At 40.9% G+C, this 23,093-nt stretch overlaps 1 protein-coding gene across 2 annotated transcripts in view; it reads right to left on the bottom strand.

Annotated features, from left to right (window-relative positions):
• ABLIM1 (actin binding LIM protein 1) overlaps window positions 1-23,093 on the bottom strand; it is a 217,852-nt gene that overhangs the window by 191,428 nt on the left and 3,331 nt on the right. Inside the window, exon 1 of one of the 2 annotated variants that reach the window (XM_075757834.1) lies at window positions 15,173-15,330. The exons of the other annotated variant lie outside the window; for it this stretch is intronic. Coding sequence (XP_075613949.1) covers window positions 15,173-15,185 — 13 coding nt within the window. The 5' untranslated portion in view covers window positions 15,186-15,330. Of the gene's footprint in view, window positions 1-15,172; window positions 15,331-23,093 lie in introns of those variants that run through there. 2 annotated transcript variants of the gene reach the window in all.

The following is a 23,093-nucleotide window of genomic DNA, read 5'->3' as shown; positions in this document are numbered from 1 at the left end:
AACTAACAACAATTAAGTCACAGTGATATGGGTTTCAGCTCAGCCTATTCACCACGACATAGGGGTCCTTTCCTAAAACTCGAGCCATTGTGACTTCCCTTGTACTGTTACACAGACTATCCCAATTAAAGACGTTATGTCATATGACAAGTTACAGTCACACCTCTGATCTGTTGACAGGAGCAACAGAAGGCTTTGATTCCTGCATATCTGGACTTCAGCAACAGCAATATAGTTGATACTCCTGTACGTGGCACCACTTCCGTCTCCTAACCAGGCTCAGCCTTGGTACCTACCTTCAAGAAACCATGACAATCTCGTTCTGGTCCTAACAAAACATTCACAAGGCCAACTTATAACTAGAGGGAAAGTGTCACGACAGTAATATTCTTCCTCACAAGGAGATAGACCTGAAACACAGGATTGATATTAAAGGATTCAGGTTCCTAATGTGAAAGGGAAAAGGATACAAGCTGCTTTAAAGTTAGCAGATGGGAGACACAGGCCCATCACTGCCATGTTATGGGAACTACAAAAAACAGTCATGGGCTGTTCACGTGACACAGAAGGAAGCTGGACATCACAATCAGAGGAGGACACCTCACCAATAATAACGTTTGTGGAATATACACTTTTGTCCAGAAAGGTGTTGCCAACCTTGTTTCTAAGGAAACAGAAATACCGTTATATAAGGGAACTGGCCCACTGAATCCAATACCATCCCTTGTACCCAGTTCACAATTAAAATCAACACACAAACCAGCAGTAAATCATTCAATCACCTAATAACGCTGTATTCAGCCTCTTCTGCCTTTGGAGCCATCCCTTCTGGAAAAGCTGGGGCAGAGAGCTACAGCAATGCGGGGCTTGGGGACATATCCATGGAATAAGATGCACCCTAAATGCAGACTGAAAGTGTAGTACTTGTAAGTACTAGCTCTGGGCCATTGGCTGGTCCCAAGTGCCTTACAGAGCATTACCAAGAGAGAAGTACTTATTGTTTTAACTTGGATAGAAACAAACTACTGGAAATTATTTGACTCCTTTGCATTTACTTGTCCAGCAATTTACCCCAAGCACCTTCATGCCAAGCTCCCTCAGAGCTCAGAAAACAAGATGAAATTTCTCAGTAAACTGCATAGCAAACAACCACCTGAAAGACCCAGTCCAATCCTGATGCAGCTTTGCTAATTCTACTCTACTTAGAGTTGAATCTGGCCCCTAGATCCTACATTGCTCCACTTAACACAGCTAACGTGTGTGACTAAAGCTCTGCTCAGCTCCAGATGGCCAAATGTCAAATAAATTGAAAAACAGCCATTGCCAAATCTCTGCTTAAAGAGGGGGAAAAAAAAAAAGAGATACAGAGGAAATCAAAGAGGAAACGTGAATTCAGCATCAGAAAGCATAATGTAACACAGCGCCTTTCCTTTTGTAGCTCACTTTTACAAGATATTTACCTTGTGAAAGGTAATGAAAAGATGCAAAGGTAATGAAAACATGCAATAAATCTCCACTCCTAGCTACTGCATAACCTCTTAGCTCACTTCGTCCTGCTGACAGTGTTCATGTCTCCCAAGACAGAGGGTCACCAGACTCTAGATTAGGGGTAAAACCTCCATGCCACTACTGGCTCCCAAGCTATTCCAAACAGGTATTAAAACTAAACAACTATATCCAGATACTGCACTTTCTTTAGAGAATATAAAGCATGACTAGAAAGCAAACTATGCACTAGGCAAAAAAAAAAAAAAAAAAAAAAAAAGAGTACTTGCCTGTGGTTCAGCTAACCCAGAAATTGTGATCAGCAGCAGCTGATCATGAACATCTATATATATGCACATACAATCTGTACAGTTCCTTGTGTTTCCAGCAGTTTTCCAACAGGTCTGCCAGGATGGCAAGAGAACTCAACAGAGCTACTCAGAGCAGGGTTTAGCCTGGAGGGAGGAATGGAAAGAGGGAGGAAGGGACAGCAATATTTTGATTAATATACAGAACTGGAACTCATTAAAGTAGAATCAATTTCCAGTTTTATACTTCTTTTCCCTGCACTAACCTACATCTGACATCAGTCATAACACTCTACAAACAGCTAAAAGTATTTTTCACACCTTCCTTCTAGGGTAGCATGTTATCTACCATGTCCTAGATGAGATAAAGCAGGTTGTGGATGAAATACAGATTTTACCTAGACTCTTTTAACTGCCAGGATGAATGATTCGCCAAAGATGACAATGCCTACTTTTGTACTTTCAAATGGGGAGAATACTTATTCAGCTTCATGGAGCTTAAGAATCACTATATATGCAATTAATATTCTTTTTGCACATGCCAAAGTATAACTAACTTCATTATCAACTAAATTTCTAAACAGCAATATATTGCTGAGGCTCTCTGTACTGCTGTCATATACAAATGAACACGTAAAAAAAAATTTGTTTTAAAGAAAGTCTCTAAAATAGAGGTTCAGACCAAACACAGCTGAATAAACCCGTGTCCCCCATAGCACAGAACTCTACAAGTTAGCAATCTGTAACGGTGAAAGGGACTTGAAAAGAGCTGTGTGCCTCTTCCTGCCTCCAAACAGGATGCGCTGTCTCTATGACCATTCCTCTGCTCAATGTCTTCCTCAACTTCATATCATTACCAAAAATCTGACCGATTCATCCCTCTGATTAGCACAAACCTGGAATTACTCTGCTGGCCTCCACCGTTACTCCAGATTTACACAATACAAGACAGTATAGCTTGTCTTCAAAGAACTCTGCTACTAAAAAAGACTTTTTGCCAATATATTCTTTGCCCATAAAATAAGCATTGCAGTTTCTAAACAGTCATTCAGTCAAGAAATAGATCAGAAATAAAAGGCATGCTGATTCTTTTTTGAAGCACTTAGGAAAGATCAAATTGCTGTGTCTGTCTCACCCTGTGATACTGCAGAATACTCTGCTCAAGTGTAACTAACAGTACTGCCTGACATTTTCAAGACATATAAAACAGGAAAATAACCCTTTTAGAAAGGCTTTTAACTTGCAATTTCTAGTGGAAAATGAATTTGATGCTAAACATCTGCGGTCCCAAGATAAACTATTAAGAGTAGCGTGCTTACAGAACCCATAAATATTAGTGGTAAATAATGTTGGACAAAATTAAATGCTGAATTAAAGACTACTGGGTTATTTTGCATTACAGAAATAAGGAGGGTGGGGGAGAAAATGAAACATCATAGTAGTCAAGAACTATTTCAGTCCATTATGAGTATTGTTTCTGGAATACAGTCTGGGGAAGAAACATCAACAAATGCTTCACTAACAACTGCCGACTTGAACGAAATTCTGAGCAGGCACACTAACATGCATTTTAAATGGACCAACACTCTCCCATATGGGTGTCAAAACATCTTTTTTTTTTTAACCCTAGAATTCAGAAAAATATCAAACACTCTAACTTTTATGTTGCCCATTGGCCACACTTTTGATACAGCATTTATTGCTGGAAATCAGAAAATGAGAACAGACTAAGTAAACTGAGCTCTCCTGCCAGCATGAAGAAAGATATATTCCGACTCCAACTGTTAAGTTTGGAACTGTTAATAGCATTGCTAGTGCTTAGGCAGCAGCAGTGATTCCTGTGGACTTTATTTTCTCTTCCAGTTATTCTTTCTGTCTTTCCAATTTCATTTACATGAAGTGTATTTTGCAAATAGAAAAACTACTTGTTACATTCACAAAACCACTTTTGATCAGCTCTGGCTGCATCTGTGGGGCTCTTCAGACATGTCAGAAATCAAAAGGACATCGTAGCTGATCTCATAATTAATCCATTCTCAGAGAGTTAACACAGGACTTCTGTTGGCATTATGCTTTCTAGCTTCTTTACATGCCCCAGCTGATGGAGTTTCCTAACTGCACTAGGAAATTTCTTAACAACGCTTCTGTTTGAAATGTCAACTTGCAGTGCAAAAAAAAAAACATTAACAGAAAAGAATTAACTATGTATTCAAGGAAAACAACAGATTCTACTTCCAAGTAGCAACACAGACCGTGTAACTCAGCAGGATGGAAACGCACCAGGGCTGGAGCTGTTCAGTCTCATTCAAGTCAGCTCTTTGCTATGTGAACACGGAAACATGGCACCGAACAATTTTATATTTTTCCCCTCAAAAGTCATATGCTTGCACATGTGCTCCCTCCTCCTTTTCCAGGCCCTAGGCTTGTGTGATATTGCTAGAGAAGCATAACTTCATGAAGTTGGGAGAGAAACCTAATTGCTTAAAAATAGGATCTGGCAGAGCACCAGCCCCTAGATCAGTCTGTGAAGCGTTCAGAGATTTTAGGCAGCTAAGAGTTTTACCTCAGGCAATTTCAAACCAGTACTTTCCTCCACTCCCTTCAGAAAAATCACAAAAATATTTGCAGCAATTGTAAGGACAGTTACTCCAGCACACACTCCCCTTGACTGACTGCCAGGCTACTTAGGGTGTCCAAGAAACAAAGAAATAAAACCAAAAAGCTTTTGGACAATAGGACACTTACAACTCCTTTCTGTAATCCTCCAAACGTTCTCTACTCCCATCTCTTTTAATCTTTTTTAGGTTCAGGACCAGTTCTGGTCTGTGTCAGTTCTGCTCTGTACCAGCTTGAAGAAGGATTTCCACACACACTTTCTTGCCTCACTGTTTAAATACATCTCTTTTGCTCACCATTCTCAGGTTCCCTTCTATTCCCCTTCCACTCTCTACAGTTCTTACAGTCTCCTTCAGCCACTGCTCTCATGACTTCTGTCTCCAGAGGAAAGTGTAGGAGGTAAATTTAACAAGGGCAGAACAAGGCTCAATCTCAACCTTGATTCCTTAGAAAACTGAGTCGTAATCTGTGTTAGCAACATACAGATCTTGCTGGGCCTGGACATTCAGAGGGAGGGTTCAGCTACGGAAACTGAGTATCATATAAAAACGTAACTCCGATAATCTTTCAGGAATAGGAATTGTGTGGAACAGAGCATTGCCTCCCCTCTTTCAAATGGCTGCAGTGAGCACAGGCGATTATAGTTTCTTTAGTTGTTTTCTATACATAGACTCCAAATCTGTTTATGTGTACATGTACGCATTCATGCACACGCACACAACCACCAAAGGGATCTTTCCCTGCAATTCCAGCCATAGCACCCATTAGTTTCGGCTGCCTGCCTGCCGACCTACCCTCTCAGCCATTCCCGTGGGCAGCAGCGCCAACAACCTTTACTAAAAATACCTGCTGAGCATCATAAATAGCAAGATGGTAGGATTCTTAATCCCCCTTCAGGCACACAGTCTTTATGCTTTTGATAAATACGGAGTGGCAACAATGGACAGAGACTAAAGTGCATCTTATAGTACTGGTCTGCTTGGCCTGTGCGCCCTGCGGAAAGGAAAAATGAGAACTCCCGGTATCCACAAAAGCTGTCACCAGAGGACAAAAGAAAGCGGGGGAAATTGCTATTGCAGAAAGTCATAAAATCTCTCAAACCTAAATTTTTAACATGTTTAACTCAATAGGATTTACTGCCCAAAACCAGTGTTATTATAGAAAACTTTACATCCGCAGATTACGTACACCAAGCAGGGAGCCAGACAGCGGGAGAACTCACAGCAAAAGCAGGGAAATGTTGAGTCCTGCCCTGCCGACCCTCTGCACCGCCGCCAGCTGCACAGAACAAGCCAAATGCACAGCACCACGCCGGCATGGCAAAGGAAGAACACCGCGTAGCCCTCTCATGGCGCTTCACTCTTGAAACACTACATCAAACATTGCATGAACCTCTCAACGTCCCTGCCGTACCGATTTGAAAAAGCCCTGCATTACCTAGGGACTGAAGTCATGTTATATCCAGATATCCAAAATACATTAAAGGTCCTAAAATCAACTGCCATTTGAGACTAAATTTTCTGCCATTTTCTTTATTGAATGTATTATGGGTAGAAATTCAAAAGTACCAAAGAAACTTTCTAAGTCTGTGAGCTTTGTTGGCCCATACAATTCTGGAATTTTCAAAAATCTCAATTTATGATGAAAAAAGGTTATACGTTTTTTGTTGGGGTTTTTTTTGTGGGTTTTTTTTTTTACATTCTCCTTTAAGTTTTAAAATAGTCAATCTACAAAAAGTTGCCACTGCCCAGCTGCAGCTCGAAAGGAAGAACATCACAAGTGATGTTTCCTACACAAACATGTGTAGGAAAATATTTACTATGTTGCAAGCATGGAAAAAAATATGGTATCACTGTGGTAACTATAATACAGTCATAGACATTACTCATTTAAAATTTTTAAATTTTAAATGACATTTTCAGAAAGATAGAAAGCAAGATAATGGCATCAGAATTTTATTGTAAATTACTCATATTATGTGTGAACATAATCAGTTAAACAGAGCCTCTTTCTCTGAAACACTAGAGAAGTGTTTCACTTGCATTGCACATCTAAGTACACAAAACATTTTTGTCATTCATCTCAAACATTAAAATATCTGGCAACAAAAAATAGAAAAAACTATTTATACACATTTTTTTGGACAGAGATTACTTCAGGTCAAGTCAGAAAGCATCCCTAAGCTGCAACCATCAAATTCTTTTATCAGTTATTTTGGATTTAGCCAGTGTTACGAATAGAGAAATATGACATAGGGTTTTTATAGCAGCTGCCAATTCAACAATGATCAAAGTTTTATTATTCTTCCTTAGATCAAAGTCTGGACTGGATAATTTTGGGATATACTCCAGCTCATGAAGTAGAAGAAGCAGGTTTGGATAACCACATTATTATATAACAATATTGTCTTCCTGCAATAAGTTTTGTTCTTATTTACACATGCCACAGGTTTTTAATGGATTGTCTGATTGTCATTTAATTGTTTTATTGGCTTACTAGGACAATAAAAGAGAAAATTATACAACAGCAGCAGAAGGCCATAGAAACATTTCAATCCTGTCTTATGTATCCACATTCATATGCAGAGGATATTAATGACAACAAGTGAAACTAAGCTTAAAAAAAATAAAACTGGGCACAATTTCAGGGACAGGTAATAGGTGGTACAGCTCTGCTCATTATAAACCACTCAAGACATGTGGAACAGAGACATTCACACACACCTTGGCACAGCCTGTTCATGCCTGTACACACTCTCCCAACCGGACTAAAGTAAGCCCTCAGCAGAGAAAATTAGTATACTTACATTATATCAACTTTCATTAATAGGCAAAAAAAAATTACTTCATGGGTAGTACTCAGCACCATTTCTTTTGCAACTAAACCTCATTTTAAAGGTGCTTAGGTTTGTGCTTCACTCAGGTGTGCTGTCATTTAAGAAAAAAAAGGGTCGTCTTTTGGTTTTCATTCCGAGAAAACCACTGATTTCCACACGGCCTATTGACCATAGGCTCGGCTGTATTCCTGTTCCACTGAGCAAGGTATTTACCAGTATCTTCAGTGAAACAGCAAGTCCTAAATCCGTCTCTTCTTTTACATCCTAATTCTATGAAATTCATTCACTTTACAGTCTTTATTGAAGCCAACTCTTCCACAAATGTAGATTAACAGAAGTGGCACCCCAGGACACCAGAGAAAGCCAGTACTTTGGCATAAATTGTAGGGTCACAGAGAGTTAGAGCTGGAACATCTTTCTCAGGGCTGAAATGTATGGGTTGGAGCATCTTTTTTCAGGGCTCTTAACTATGTTCCTTTATCATTAACTAGGTTTCAGCTCTTATCTAACCTGGCTGTCTCCCAGACTTTTGAATGCCCAAAATAAACCAAAAGCTTTCATCACTAGTTAAAAGAAAACTGTAATTTGAACAGCAGTTTTGCTGACTTCTCTGTTGATCAAAGATGCCTTCTACAAGCCTGATGCAATAGAAACAAAATCAGCTTTATAATAACAGTAATTAAAGCAGAATTCTTTCATTGAGTGGAATCCCACAGTCCTTACTCATACAAGAATTACACTGGAGGAAACAATAGGTAAAATGAGAGCACATTAGAAATTATTAAGTTGAGGTTCCAGGTATAGAAAAGGGAATGGTAAGTACTAAAAAAATGTTACAGAAACTGTTCCAGCTTTGCACTTTGGATTGAAACCCGTCCACCCCTATGGCCATACTTGACCTGTTTTGCCATTCCATAAACAGAATAAATATCTCTATTAGTAACAAAGCAGTAATTCACAACTTCTTATCATGCTGTCCTTGTGAAGTCCACTGTGATAAGATCACTCACATCTCTGGTCCATCTCCAAAAGGATCACTGCTAAGCACCATGCCAATCAGTTACCAAGAAAAGTCTATGAGCATGAAATAGAAAAAGACATCATTGGCTTCATCAATAAACAGCAACACGTACTGCACTTTTCAGCATGCTCCAAAAACAGCTAAGCACAGGTCTAAGTGTTTCAGGGAGTCAGAACCTCCCAATTTGCTGGCTAGCTTGGACTGGTTGGCTTGCATCACCCTCTAAGTTGAAACTGCAAATATACCACAGGAAAAAGAAAGAACCTTTTGCCTGACCTTTGAGCACATTGTGAAACAGGAAACATCCAGAAGACGCTTTTACACATCAGTCTTTTCTACAATGATGACAACAGATCCTCCTTCCACTTCACAATGTAGAACTGAGATGAAGAGATTAATAGTTTTCAATAAACATGAAGTGCATGCCATCTTTTCTAGCCATGGGGAAGTAATTCCAAGGCTATGGAATTACATCGTGCTCATCACCACAACTGAGTTTGCTGACACTGGCCACAACAAACTGTTCGCAACAACACAGAAGTCAACACAGGCTGCAAATTCCACACAACAAATTGGGTGGGTGCTCAGACAGGTAGCTCGTATACAGCTCTCGCTAAAGCTCTGAGCAATCAGCACCACGCTGGGTTTACGTCTAACTCCAATGTGTGCACACAAACAGCAGGCATGGCATTACAGATGTGGCCACATTTCATGGTTTACATGAAACAAACTGACTCACCAAAAAGCTAGTTCTGGCTTACGAAGGGAAAAAGGAGAGCTGAGACTCCTCCATCACAGGTGTACCTTGCTGAAACCTGTCTGGTCCAACCTTGTGTACAAATCCAGGATTTCCCTACATAACATATGGGACTGGTAAACATACCGAATGCAATGCTCAATAATGTTTACAGGATTGGGACTCTTATTTGGGTTTGAGCTTCTAAAAAAGAAGTCCTTTCTGAAAACATGCCACAATAAGGACTGAGCATTTAAAAAACGAGTGTGTCACAGAGTTGTTTTCTGCTATTACTATATAATGTCCAGCAGTTTTCTTTGGGTTTTAATGAAGAACACCTATTATAAAGACATCATAGCCTAAACAGTATGCGATAAAAAAATTAGAGGCTACTTGCTGGTCTCAAACTTACAGATCAGCGCCTGCTTTCCACTGTGTGTTTCTGCCTTTACACTGCAAAACTAAGAAATACTACACCAGTCACATGAACTAACCATGTGTGGGTTTCATTTTGAATTACTAACAGATTAGATTAAAAATAATTCAAAATATTCAATTCAAACCTATTTAAAGGAAAAAAAAAAAAAAAAAAAGAAATCCCCAAAAGATTGGTTTCAGGAACTGCAAAATACATGAGGTTCTGGTGTTCTTCACTAAAAGTAATTTTGCTGGCTTTTCCATCCATAAGCTGATGCTTATTTTCCTTCTGTGCAATTCCTTTCAAAGCCATGCATCTAAAATAGATTCTACCTCATTGTCCCAGTTTCCTCTTGTTGTTGCCATTAGTCTATGCAACTTTTTCCATGCATTCAGGACTAATTTTCATTAATCACAAAAGCTAAACAGCACAGATGATTAAGCTTTGTTGAGGGGAAAAAATGATGGGACAAAGAGGCTAAATTGAAAAAGAGCAACTTAAAAAAGATACTACTGTTTAAAGTCAGATATCTCAGTAAAATATTCTTGTTCCTCATCAAAACAAAAGATCTACCAAGCCTAAAGATTCGGCTACAGGTACTGATTCTCATGTACAGAAAGTACAGCTTGCAGTCACAATCCAGGTGCTGATCCTGAGCTATTTAGGCCACTAAATTGAGGTTCAAGCCCTAAAATGAGTAACTGGAGGAGAAAAAAAAAAAAGCCATTACATATATTTGTAAGAAATAAACAGAAAGTGCAAATATGATTAAATAACAGTATGAAATCAGTGCAGAAGAAATTCAGGACAAAAGCTGAGGAGAGAAAAACCTTCAGAGGCAGTTCCACATTCTGCACCGCATAGGTATTTAAAGTGGGGAACAGCCGCGTGACTGCATGACTGCACAGACAGCTCTGTCTCAGGTCATGCTGCAGAGCACCGAACCCTGCCAGGAACGTGCTCCTTCAGTTTATGGAGCATTATTCCAAGGAAAATCGTGGAAGTCACTAGGACTGGAAGCATTTAAAGCTACAGTAATTCCCTATTTTAAAGATGCTAAAATTCTCTAATCCTAAAATTAAAGAAGTGTCTGGCCAGCTTACACTGCCTCCACTCTCCAGGTCTCTCGGCCTGAGAGCGTTCAGTGATAGCCATGCACTAGTCATGCTACAAATTAAATCAACAACAGATTATTACATGCCTGAAAGAACTCCGACAACAACTAGAAAAACACAGCAATAGATTTCAAAAAGGATATGGCAGACAATATTGCCACCTCTTAAGTGGCTGGTTCTTTTAGGTATGAATAATATTACTGTGAGAATCAAAGGCCATAATAAAATTTTGTCCAGAAGCTCCCAGCAGCTAGTTTTTAAACCAGTCAGCATAGATCTCAATCAAAACCATCACTGCCAGCAACAGCAGCCATGGCTACAGCTATCTGAGGAGGACTAGAAGATTTGGAAAAGAAAAATAAAGGTTATTGTGGGATATGTAGGAGCTCAAGATTTAATATGTAAATATCTCATACAAAAATCTGCGATTTCCTCAGACAAAAGTTCACAACTGTGAGCTGGATCGATCAACTGATGTGCACAGTGTGGATGAAGAAAGAACTGTTACCAGAACAAAATGTAATGAGCTGAAGTTTATCACCTTCTGTTAGAAATCTATTATTGACTTGTGTAAAAACAAACAAGGAGCCTGAGAACAAGCCCAGAAGGCAGAAATTCCCCGGTTCTGACCGGGCTCAGAGACTCAGGGAAAAGAAAAAGACAATTTCAATTCTGGTCTCACCTGTAAAATGAGGAGAAAACCTCCCTCACACCAGCATTAACAGTGATTTATTTGTCTGAAATGAGAAGTGTTTGATCTACATTTGTTAGAAAATCAAATAGGAAAAGACAAGGGGGGTTGTAGTATAAAACAAATTCTTAAGCTAAACAGCCCTACTACTTTGACTACTGAGTAGGCTACAAAATGTAATTACTTTCTCTACAACACCCACACTTGCAGCATCAGAGTGGCACAGTACAACCTGTTAATATTAGACAGCAATAATATTTCTTTAACACTGGTTTCTGTCAAAATTCAGTGATTTTTGTTATGGCACAAAAAAGACTGAAAAGACACCACTATTGATAAACCTATTTTACATGCCTTAGCTCTCCTGAAGACGTTGCCTACCGGACTAAATACAGCTAGTTCTCATGCTAATTCTTTCAACATTTAAAAAAAAATTTAGCAAAGTTCTTTGTATTTGACCAGACCAAACACTACCATTTGTTCCTGTTTGCTCTAGCATAACTGAAGATTGTAATAGTTAAAACCAGCCATTTTTCCATTGACTTAGACCTTCATGATAACAAGTAGTTTTGACATTTTTTAAGCAGTTTGAGATAACATGCACAAGTAGGTCACAGTTTTTTTACTTGGCTTTAGAAAAATGTCTTTCATCCTGAGAATTTACAGCTCTCTGCAAACAAGCCCTTGGGTTAGCAACAATCTATAAGGCTTACTCCAACACCCAAATTCAGTCATGTATGAGTCCAAGTAACAACTGCTTAACAACAGCTGAAAGTAGAATATGAAGCCTTTTGCAAACTGCAAAATTGAAAAGCCCGACTGACGTCAACGGCAGCTCTCCACTGATGCCAACAGGCTGCAGAACAGGTCATGAGAGTGCCCTGGAAAGGACTCCAACTTGATAGAGAAGTGAAACGGGATTTTCAAAGTTCATTTCAGCTCCCTGTTCAATCACCAGATTTCCAAAATGACTGTATGTTCAACTTCTGGAAATACACATCTATGCTGCTTCATCTGGCATTTGGTCAAAACATCCACTAGAGCTGTGCTATGAGGAAAGCACAGAAGAATGTTAGGGACCTTACACTTTCGTAACAGCCAGAGGTGAGGGACAGGTGTGAAGCACTGCTACAACCTAGCCTGTGAAGGGTAGAAGGAAATAAAGGAAAATTTCAGAACATTCATCTTAAAGCACAGGTGAGCCATTAGTCCTCACAGCAACCCCTCTGAAAAAGTTAGCTACCGTTATTTCCATTGTACAAGTAAGGAAACATAAAACTCTTCATCTGGAGCTCCATCTAAGGCAAAATTACATAAATTTGTGTTATTAGTTATACTTTATGTACTGACTTACAATCTGTCAGAATGTCACTGACTATATGGGTAGTTTTGGTTAAATAACGAGAGAACTAGAGCAGAAGAGTTAAAAGGAACAGTCCAAAAGTACAGAGGTACCACTGGATTTCAGGAGTTTCTTCTGTCATCTGTTGCAGTCATTTCACTAGACCATGCTGCCTCCTGGAGCAAAAGAGATGAATAGAGCGCTGCACAGATTGAACACTGATAAACACTGATGGTTTTTTACTATCCCTTGAATATCTTCTGCAGTTTAGTAATAAAAATGGCACAGGTGAATGTTTAACTCTTTTGCTATTCTTGTTATGCTTGGTATATAATCAACAAGTAAAGAGCTCCAAGTGTTTGATGCATTCAGAATAATAATGATCACCTTTTTGGACAGCTAACACAACATAAAATATTAACAATCAATATTCGCTGAGCATGCAGACCCTAATGATATGGTGGTTTTAATGAGACTGCATATGCATGAGGTAATATGCCTTCCTGAAGCAAAGGGTCCCTATCTGACATTTGAACAAAGCCCTAATTCCTTACAGACTTACTTTTTGAGCTACATTCTCATGAGTAACCTCATTAAGATCCATTGTACCACATAAGTTTGTAAAAGTTCATATGTAAGATTTTAACAGCAGTAGTGTTTAAAATGGTTAATAATAACAATGATCTATACTGCTTCACACACAAATTTGGTCAGTACTGAATAACTCTATTTGCTTGCACAGACACACTGATTTTCCAACTAAGTCCATTTGTTAAAACTGAAAAGCAGATATTGATAGAAATTAAGATACTAATCTCTTCTATGAATCTTATTCACTACTTCCCTAAAGTTCTATGGACTCTGTCTCTCTCTCCAATTAATTACTCTGAAAAAACTAGATGGCAGGGGAGAGACTGAGAAAGAATTCACCCTTCTTCTCCAGGCAGCTCTCCAGCAGAATCAAGTAGGCATCAAACATCATGTGTTGTGCAGATGAATACGAAAGAGGGATGGTGGGGGGAGGAAAAGGCAATATGGCCAGTGGAAATGTTCCCTGGCTTCCCATTCTGTACGGTTCAGTTTTGGGGAGTCATCTGCAAAGCTGAAATTGCAAAGCTTTTCTGTCGCTTCCTCGAATCCAGGTACCCCTTTGAAGACAACAAATCTAATCTGTGTTATAAAGCTCTGCTGGGTTTTCCCACAAGTACTAATACAGCCTTAGCACAGCACTGATGCGAATATACTTAGTGTTCTTCCAGAAATGGGTTCTTTGGGGACCAATACAGTCCATTTCTTCCTAAAGCAAGAATTCTACTGTGCAACAAAGAATTATACTGCTCTAATACCATTTATTATTTATATCTAAAATGGGTGTGATGCTTTAGGAATATGGTCCTAGCCACAAAATGCTGACAACCTTTCAGCAGTCACACGATGCCTTCCATGTGCATGAAGCTCATTTGGATGTCAACAGGAATCCAAGCAAATGAAAGAGCTGGTCCATACTGAGCAGTGTTTAATACATGAAGATGCAGAGAAATAAAGGGAGGAAAAAATAAGATGTATCCCTACATTCAGAGGTTTGTTGACTAAGTATTTTTTCAATTCAGAGGTAACTGGGGAGTGTTTTTACTTGTCATTATTGTGCAGATAATTTTCTCTCTTCAGGAGACACAAGTATTTCTGCTTTGTTATGACAACATTCAGAAAATGCTTAACTTTATGCCTCCAGTTCTTTAATTGGTACTTACTATAATAAAAAAAACCCTAAAGCACCAGTCTTTGGGCCACACCTGCATCAGTTTTTCAAATCAGAAGCAGAAGTTTGGGACAAGCCAGGATCTGCAGTCTGTGCAGGTTGATCTGTTCATCTCCAGTCCAGAATTACCAAACACACAGAGTCTACGCACAGATGCATGCAAAGGACAAAGGCTATTCAAGTTTAGGCCATTATTAAAACAAATGCAAATCTGAAGTAAAACTTCGAAATGTTAATTTCAAGCCAGATGCAAATGTCCACCAGAGGTATAATCTGACGATTGGATTTACCACCACACCCTAACAGAAGCACTTGCTTTACAAATGACAGAACAAACCAGACGCCTCACTAGCGCTCGGCAGACACACCAGCACCAATCACTTAATATTTCCTGAGCAATAATAACCACGGAGTTCTGACCCTAACCCCCCCTCACCACCATATTCCTTTCTGCACATACAGAGACTCCCATCACCATCTAAAAGGCACCAATCCGCCGCACCTCCCTGGGCGCCCACAGCTGCCCCCCGGGCGATAGGAAAAGGCGAAGCGGGGTTCCCACGCCTCGCCCGGCAGGTGCGGCCGGGGGCCCGTCCCCGAAGGATGCTCTGCGGCGCTAAGCCCTGCTCCAGAGACCCAAAATGGTACCGGGCAGGCGACGGCCGGTGGTGGTGGGGAAAAACCTCCTCACCTCCCCCTCCGCTCCGATATCGGCCGCGCAACCTCCGCCCAGCGCAGCGAGCGGGGCACTGCAGCACAGCAAGGCGTGCAAGGTCAAGCGCGGCTTCTCCGTCCGCGCCCGAGTCGCTCGCAGGGACGCGGACCGCGGCGCGGCAGAGACCCACCTCTGGCAGACATGGCTCAGCCGGGCGAGGAGCCCAGAAGGAGCCGCGGAGGAGCCGCGGAGCTGGGGCTGCGCACGGCCCGCACCGCCCTGTGCCCTCCGCGCCGCGGCGGCCGATGCGGGGGGGGGCGGCGGCGCTGGGCCGGGCCGGGCCGGGCCGGGCCGGGCGGGTCCGCGCCTCCGCCGCCGCGCTCCCTCCCTGTCCGCCGCGGTGCGGGGCGGTGCCGGGGACCTCCCCGCGGTGCGTGGGTGGGTGTGCGTGGGTGGGTGTGCGTGTGCTGCCGCGGAGCAGCCTGCCGGGGCGGGGGGAGGGCGGAGGGGCCGCGGCCGCAGCGGCTCCCGTGAGGCGTGACTGCGCGCTGGAAGCGGCGCCCGGCGGCGGGAGGGGGCAGAGGAAGAAGGCGATATTCGGTGCTGGTGCGGCTGTGGGCAATGGCACACGCTGGGTGTGCAGGGCGCCTCTCCTCGCATGGCGATGCGCTCCCCAAGAGCCACACCGGCTGCAAAAGCAACACTAGAAAAAGCACCGCCGGCCCTGCTGCTCCTTAAAGTGCTGGATAGACGGGTCGTCTTCTAAAATGACTGACGGCGCCGTTCGGCAGCTATGCAGCTCATTTATGACCTGACGCTGAAGTCTGTGGCTCAACTTGAAATTCACCCATCGAACAGCAACAGAGCATAGCAACTCTATACCTGCCTATCTGTATGTAAATAGTACATAAACATAAAACTTATAGCAATGTTGTCTGCAAAACAATCTTTGCATTGACACGCAGAAAAGAGTACTCGGCTTCCTCCTGGCACCTTAATAAAAGCAGTGAGCAACCAACAGCAAAGCCCCGAAGAACAAGATCAGTATCTAGTGGATAGCCTAGCCTCCCATCTAATAAAGGCCAAATACTCCCAAGCCACACTAAAAAGAAAACCCCTATGCCACCACTTTAATAGATGCTGGCAAGAGTTAAGCAAAACAACAATCTAGTTTATCAAGAATAACAGGTTAGAAGACCACATCAGTATAGTGAAATTAAAACATTAGAGCAGGCTTTTATCAATTTCAGAATGGGCAACTATGAAGTAAGAAAAAGAAAGTGCAATCTGTGATGATCAGTGAGAAGCCAGCATGCAAACTAAATGACAGGAGAGACTGAATCACACTCCTCCACTCTGCTCTACCATACACTATACATCTTCATACTAGCAAGAAGCCTACACATTTTTTCCATCAAAAAAACCAATTACCAAAATCTTTGTATCTAAGAGAGGTGGCAAAGATTGCATCACAGTGTGTCCACAGAGCAGAAATGGATGCTAGTAACAGTCATATCATACGTTCCCACTGCCGTTTGAACGCGGAGCCTAGCCAGCATATCGGCTCTATCAGACCAACCCTCTGGCAGTGTTTTTATGCCGCTCACCTCCCCATCACACCAACTCAGCGGGGAGAACTTATGTGTAAGAAAGCATGGAAGCAGCAGCAGAAAGGACGGCACACGCATGCCTTCTCATCAGGTGACAGATGCACAAAAAAGAGAATTGGCACTTCTGTTTGTCTGAATTTGTGCTCATGCTCACACATGGCAATGACTTTTAGTCATACCCAGCTCTATTTGCCATGCATTACCCCAGTGTCCCCCACACTTCAATTCAATCATACTTCTTATGTCATTCCATTTTCTTGCCCATTGCAAATGTTTCTGAATTCTGCAGCAGGAATGAAATAAATCTGAAGTTGCTCTTCTTCCAGACATCCTTAGGCAGTGATCTGACATCCACTTGAAAAACAGAACCTTTCCCTGTCTTCTTTTCTGAAATGAGTAGAATCTTCCACTTGCAAACAACTCAAGTTTTCCTTCTTGTCCAAAAGAGCCAAGGTTCTCCTCAGTCAATGTAGTATGACAGCATTTTGTATTTTTAATTGAGTAATTTCCTATGCACTTCCTTCAGTGAGTTTCTAATGAGCACTACCAAGGGTTCTCCTGTGTGATGGCTTTAAAAAGAAGGTTCAGGAACATGCAGAAATTAGCTTTTTAATCAAGAACTTCCTTTCTTTATACTGCTAGGAAGCAGGAAGGGAAAGGCATTTGTAACTTGGGTTTCTATAGAATGCAAAGAGTTTATTCCATTCACTGTGCAGTCTCTAAGGCAGAAAAGTTGAACAGACATGTTGGTCAGAGAATGCTAAAAAGGATCAGATACAGCACTCATTTATTAAAAAGAGCTTTTTAGCTGGGTTTCTGGAGGAATTGAGGCTGATTGATAGAGTTTTATTGTCCTGTCGTCTGTCCATCAAGTCCACTCCAAGAATTTTCAGATTTGGATATGGAGAATTTCATTTAAAGTTGACTAAAAGGTATAATTCTGAAAAAGTTCTACATCCCTACAAGTTTTGTAGGAATTAGCACTTAAGAAGGGAAATTAAAATGAAGGAGAAAAGCTGCAGTGGGAACTCAACAGTTACCCGTTCTGGAGGGCACGTCTTCATTAGCCAGCAGTACCTGTCAGGCAATCTGCATGTGGTGTGCAGCTGAATCAGCCTCTGCAGTTGCTGCCTCAGATCCTGCCAATATCTAGGGAATGTGGAAGGGAGCTGAAGAGGGTGGAAAAGGGAGGTACAGAGAAGTGAGACACCATTATTACTGTTTTACAGATGAAGACATCAGATACTTAAATAGGAGATGTTGAGTCAGAGAACAGACAAGTCAATCCAAGAGTTCACTGCTGCTTCTGCAGGGGGCGGTCACATACTCTCCTGTGCGCTCCCTCTTCTCTTCCTCCAACCCATCTGCTCCTGCTTCCCTCACTGCAGCACCATCGCCACTGATTTGATCCTCAAGGAACTACTTTAGCTCATTAATTAGCAAAGAATTGCTCACTTTCTTGCACTGGGTTAGTTTTCTGCCAGGTAAGGATACAGAAAGATAGAGAAAGAAACCAAAGGCTCAGAGAAACACGAGCTGACAGAAGGCGAGTGCAGAACCGCACAGCCAGGAAGGGGTGAGGAGGAACCATTAGAGGGAAGAGAGATGATCCTTTTGAGCAGCAGCAAGCTGTTGAGCTGTTTGATTGACTGAGCCATTTCCTGACTACTTTAGCAGTCCATTAAGGAACAGTGATTGACATTGTTTTATTTCAGGCATCTACCTGAGGTTTCTGAATTAGTCAGCTGGGAAGCAGGATCCTACTTCCTACATTTTCCTATTGACTGTACAGACAGCCTAGCCGCCTAACTCAAGTAAGACAGTGTAGAAAGATTCATCAAGGTCAACATTCTTTAAACATCTTTGGGCTTTAAGGGATGCAAACAGGCACCTTGGGATTTTTTAGAGACGCCCAAACAGATTAATATATTTTACCAAATAATAGGTGTTTTCAAACCACTTATTGGTATTTTCAGATGCCCAAATGCCCTTGAGGAGCTAAGTATGTTGTCCAAGGTCACAACATAGCAAACACTAGAACCTGCATCTTCAAAGAAAAGTATCCTAAATATTGGACTGTATTCTCTGTGCAGCATACCATGCTGTCACTTAGCCACTGTGTGAATATATAAAAGAAAATTCAGTTTTCCTTCCATTAAGTAAACTTGGTTTAGACGAACACAAAACTCTTAAAAGAATGAGAATATCCAGCTAACCTCTAATTTTGAAATGTGAAAATATTAATCATTACTGAAGTCTTACAGCCAATACATTGCCCCACTCATCATCTGCACAGCGATGTGGGTGAGAATCTCTCCCTTTGCTTTTCAGCAGCTTTTGGACTGAGACTCAGACACCTAATGTCAGACACTGTACCATCTTTGTAATATACTGTATAAGTGTAATACCCCACTGCAAGTTTTGTGCTTTGGCTTTCCAACAATTATACCAGTCCATACAGTCCCTGGCCTTCTCCCTACCCTCTCCCCATGCCCTCAAAAAGAAGAAATAAACTATTGATACTTTTAGCATCAATTCTTGGGAAAATGAGGTTTATAATCTCATTGTTTGTCCCTCATCACTTTTGAACCAGTCTGTCACATATGAAAGTAGGAAATTAGTTTTTAAAATAATTATGATTCCATCAGTTGTATGTAATTTTTTTCTCATGAAAATCAGGGGAGAATGACTTACCATGGATGAAAAAGCAGGTGGAAGTCAACATTACATCTTTGTCAGATGCATATAACTCATCAGTCAGAACATACCCAACTTTGCACAACCCAGTATGTTTTCTCTTGAAATCAGATCATTGTGACAAAGTTAGGGGGTTTTTTGGAACAAAAGATAAATTCTTACAGAAGTAGGCTTCAGAGAACAACTTCTGTGGGCAAGACAAATGGCAAGGATGGCCAGGACTGGCCTGAATAATCTATTTAACTTATTTCACTGAACTGATATTGGGATGCTGAAGAATGATGGAAACTACAGGATTTCTCTGCAAGTTTTTATGGTGGAACCACATGTTCCACCATAACTCTACTGGTTCCTTTCTTAGGGAAATCAGACCTATAACTGACATACTAGAAAGGAACAAAATCTACAGCATTACTAAGCCTTATGATTTAATCAGACTTTTAACAAGCTCACAAGAAACAGTTCTTTGTGACATGAACGACATGAAAGCAAGACAGTTCACTTACTTTCAATATAAGACTCTTACTAGAATCTGCAATTAGTCAGTAATGGACAGCATATTCACATAAATACGTAGCCTTTCACTGATTTCAGTGAGCTTCAAGGGGAGCTCCCACTAATCTCTTTTGAGAAAAGTTCCCATTTATATCTTTCAAAGGAGAATTGAGCTCCAAATTACTCACAGAAAATATTAATAGAAATGCTTTATTGAAGTTTTTTCCCCCTCCAAATATCTCACATATACAGAGAGACTTAACCATCAAACAAAAAAAAGTTGGAAAGTTCCCCTGAGTAAGACAAATGCCAAAGTCACTTCCTTATTTTTTTCATTGTGCAGAACCATTTTTCTTAATCCTCTGCATGTTATCCAACGCTCCATATTGTCTGTGGTATATACTCTTTTATAGAAAAAATACAATGTTGAACTTATGTTAACCTAAGTCAGTACTGACTACTGGACTCAAGAACCCCAAAATTTTTACACGGATTATGTAAGATCATGCTATCCCACAAATGCTATAGGTTTTATATAACCGAGAAATATTGGCGATCCTGACAGCTAAATAAAAGCCCCCCAAATAAGCCTGTTAATATCTAGTCTATATTGCTCTTGCATCAAAATGGCTAACGTACCTGTGGGAACTTAGGCCGCAAGGGCCAAAATGACAAATTTGTTTCTGAGAGTCAGGTTTGGAAAGATCAGTTAAATGTTGGCCAGCATTTCCTGCTGAAGAACTTCAGCATCACCCCTATGTGCGTATCCTTATCAGGAAGATCCCAACAAAGAGCTCAGTCAGAAACTTAATCAGGTTTTACATCAGGTTCTCACAGGCTCACATGAAGTAGGTACCATGAATAAGAGCTGTGAGTCTTGACTCCTAAATAATTTTTTCTTCTAATTTTGTATTCAGTACAGGCCTTCAAGAGATATGTAGACAATCCCATAAACTGCCTTTGTTTTTAATTATAAACTAGAGTTTTTAGACCTGCATTAAGTAAAGGCATTATCTCACTGTGTGCCCTACTTAACCCTTTACCCTAAATAATTTGCTGTGGCCAAACTGAAATAAATTACGCAATCAGAATTGGTTAAATGTGCAAGCATTTTTACATAGAGTAACTTTTACATCATGCTATCAATGTAAAACATGACAGATATTTCCTTGGTCAAACTTCACATTAGCAAAGATTTTTATCAATAACATGGCAAGAATAGCAAAGAATATTCTGAATAAAACAGAGTCAAAATCTCTCAGCAGTGCTATACTGAAAAGAGAGAGAATGTTTTAGGAATCAGAAGTGAAAATTCACCTGTAGTTGCAATTACAATGACCCAAACTGAGAAGTGTACACATTCTGCTGTGCACAGCCATGCTTAGATGGGGTAGAAAATTTGGGGCCAAAGAAATTAATTATCTAAATCAACGTGAAAGTACATCAGTAAGTAATCTGACATCTGATCATAAGCGATACTTAGGTTTCTTCCCATACTCCTGGAATTCACCCATTGCTGAGGCTGTCTTAATTACTCAAACGATACTTTCTTTACACGTATTTTCTACTCTGAACAATGTATTGCAGGGCCCTCTGGCTGAGTATAGAAATGGAGCGGCCTCCCTTCAGAGCACATCAAGATCATTCCTTAATTAGCTGGTGGACGCAATTTGATTTGAGACGCACAAAGTACTGGCCCTTTTTCAGGAACTAAATGCCTTGTTCCTTGTCATACTAAGTCAAGACAGCAACCCCTCGTCCCGAACCTGGCACTGATCAGTTTTACAGCTAAGGTGCAGGCCTGCATGTAGACACATCTTCTTAGACAAAATCTCCTTGAAATTGTGATGGCCGTTTCACAAGGACTCAGGACACGCTTGGGAAAGAACGTGGGCCAACCAGCCAAAGGCACAATCTTACAGTCATGGTAACAGTAACTTGAATCTTGAAAAATTCCCGAAGAGATTTGGATAAAAAGAAAAACACTTTTCTTCTCCTGTTAGTCGTGTCCAGTACATTCAGGTACACATATTCTGGACATTTTCTTTCTCTTAATTATTGACAGCTACCAATAAACTTATCTGTTGTACATGTGAGATATTTAAAAAACTCAGGTCTAGCTGAGTTTTCTCACGCAAATTTTTTCTTTCAATATATTTAAAAAAAAATTATCTACAATCAGTTTTAATTTAGTCACACTTTTTTTTTGGTCCACTTTTGAATCTGTTTGAGTTTAGGGCTGATGCTAATTCTCCACAACAGTCAGTTGTTTATTCCACAGCCAGTCACACTGATAGAGATGCCAGCAGATGACTGAATTCTCCAGTCGAGCACATTGCTGGAGTAAAACATGAGGTCAGGCTGCCCTCTGCGGGCTATGATCTAGCATTGGGATGAACTGTTTTGCAACAGCTCATGGAAACTGATTAATGCTAGTATACGATTTGTAAATCTGAACACAGAATTTTGATGTATGCTGTACATGTAATGCCAAATATAAGAGTTGGCTTTTGCTGGCTGGTTGTTACTGCTGGAGAGGAAGAAGGAAATGCAGACTGCATATGTCTGACTGCAGCAGTCAACACTCCAGGTAGAAATAACAGCTCAATATGACACCACCTGGGAATTCCAGACCCACAGACTGGGGTTAACGACTTCTGAACATAACACCAGAGAAACTAAATGGATGGAAATACTTCACTTGGCACATGAGCTGCCAGGCAGGAATCACAGACAGTGCATTAGAGCACCACTCCAAGATCTAATCAGGAGCAGGTTCCATTATATTAGGCATATTACAAATGCAGGTCTGCTTACTTCAGCATTTCACAACACGAGGACTGAATGTCAAACTAGTCCAAAGCAGCCTGAGGCAAAAGAACAGGGATGAGCAGCAGAAACATTTCTGGATGACCCTGGGTCTACTACAGACTTCATTTTCTTTCCTTGTTGTCAGTAGTGCCTCCAGCCCAGTTCCTTAAAGGCTTCATCCAAGTGCAGATGCTCGTTCCTACAGGGCTGATGATTCACAAAGAATTACAAAGGATCAAGTTGTACATACTTTTTCTGGAAATGCCATTTGGCTCAGAGTACAGCTTCCGAGCATGAAATTCTAACTGGAAGTGTTCAGATGGCTCCCCCTACCCTCACCTACAGGTAAAATAATGCAACGGTGATGTACACGGTCACTCTCACCTGTTTGGGAACCACACAAGAATTCAGTTAGTTGTCAAGAAGGGCCAATCTTTGAACACAAGACCCTTCCTAAATTCATTGGGGTTTAGTTGTTTTGAAGATGCAAATATCGTG

The sequence above is a fragment of the Balearica regulorum genome, chromosome 7 (genome assembly GCF_011004875.1).
Source record: "Balearica regulorum gibbericeps isolate bBalReg1 chromosome 7, bBalReg1.pri, whole genome shotgun sequence".
Classification (NCBI taxonomy): Eukaryota; Metazoa; Chordata; class Aves; order Gruiformes; family Gruidae; genus Balearica; species Balearica regulorum.
This window is presented reverse-complemented; position numbering and strand designations above follow the sequence as displayed.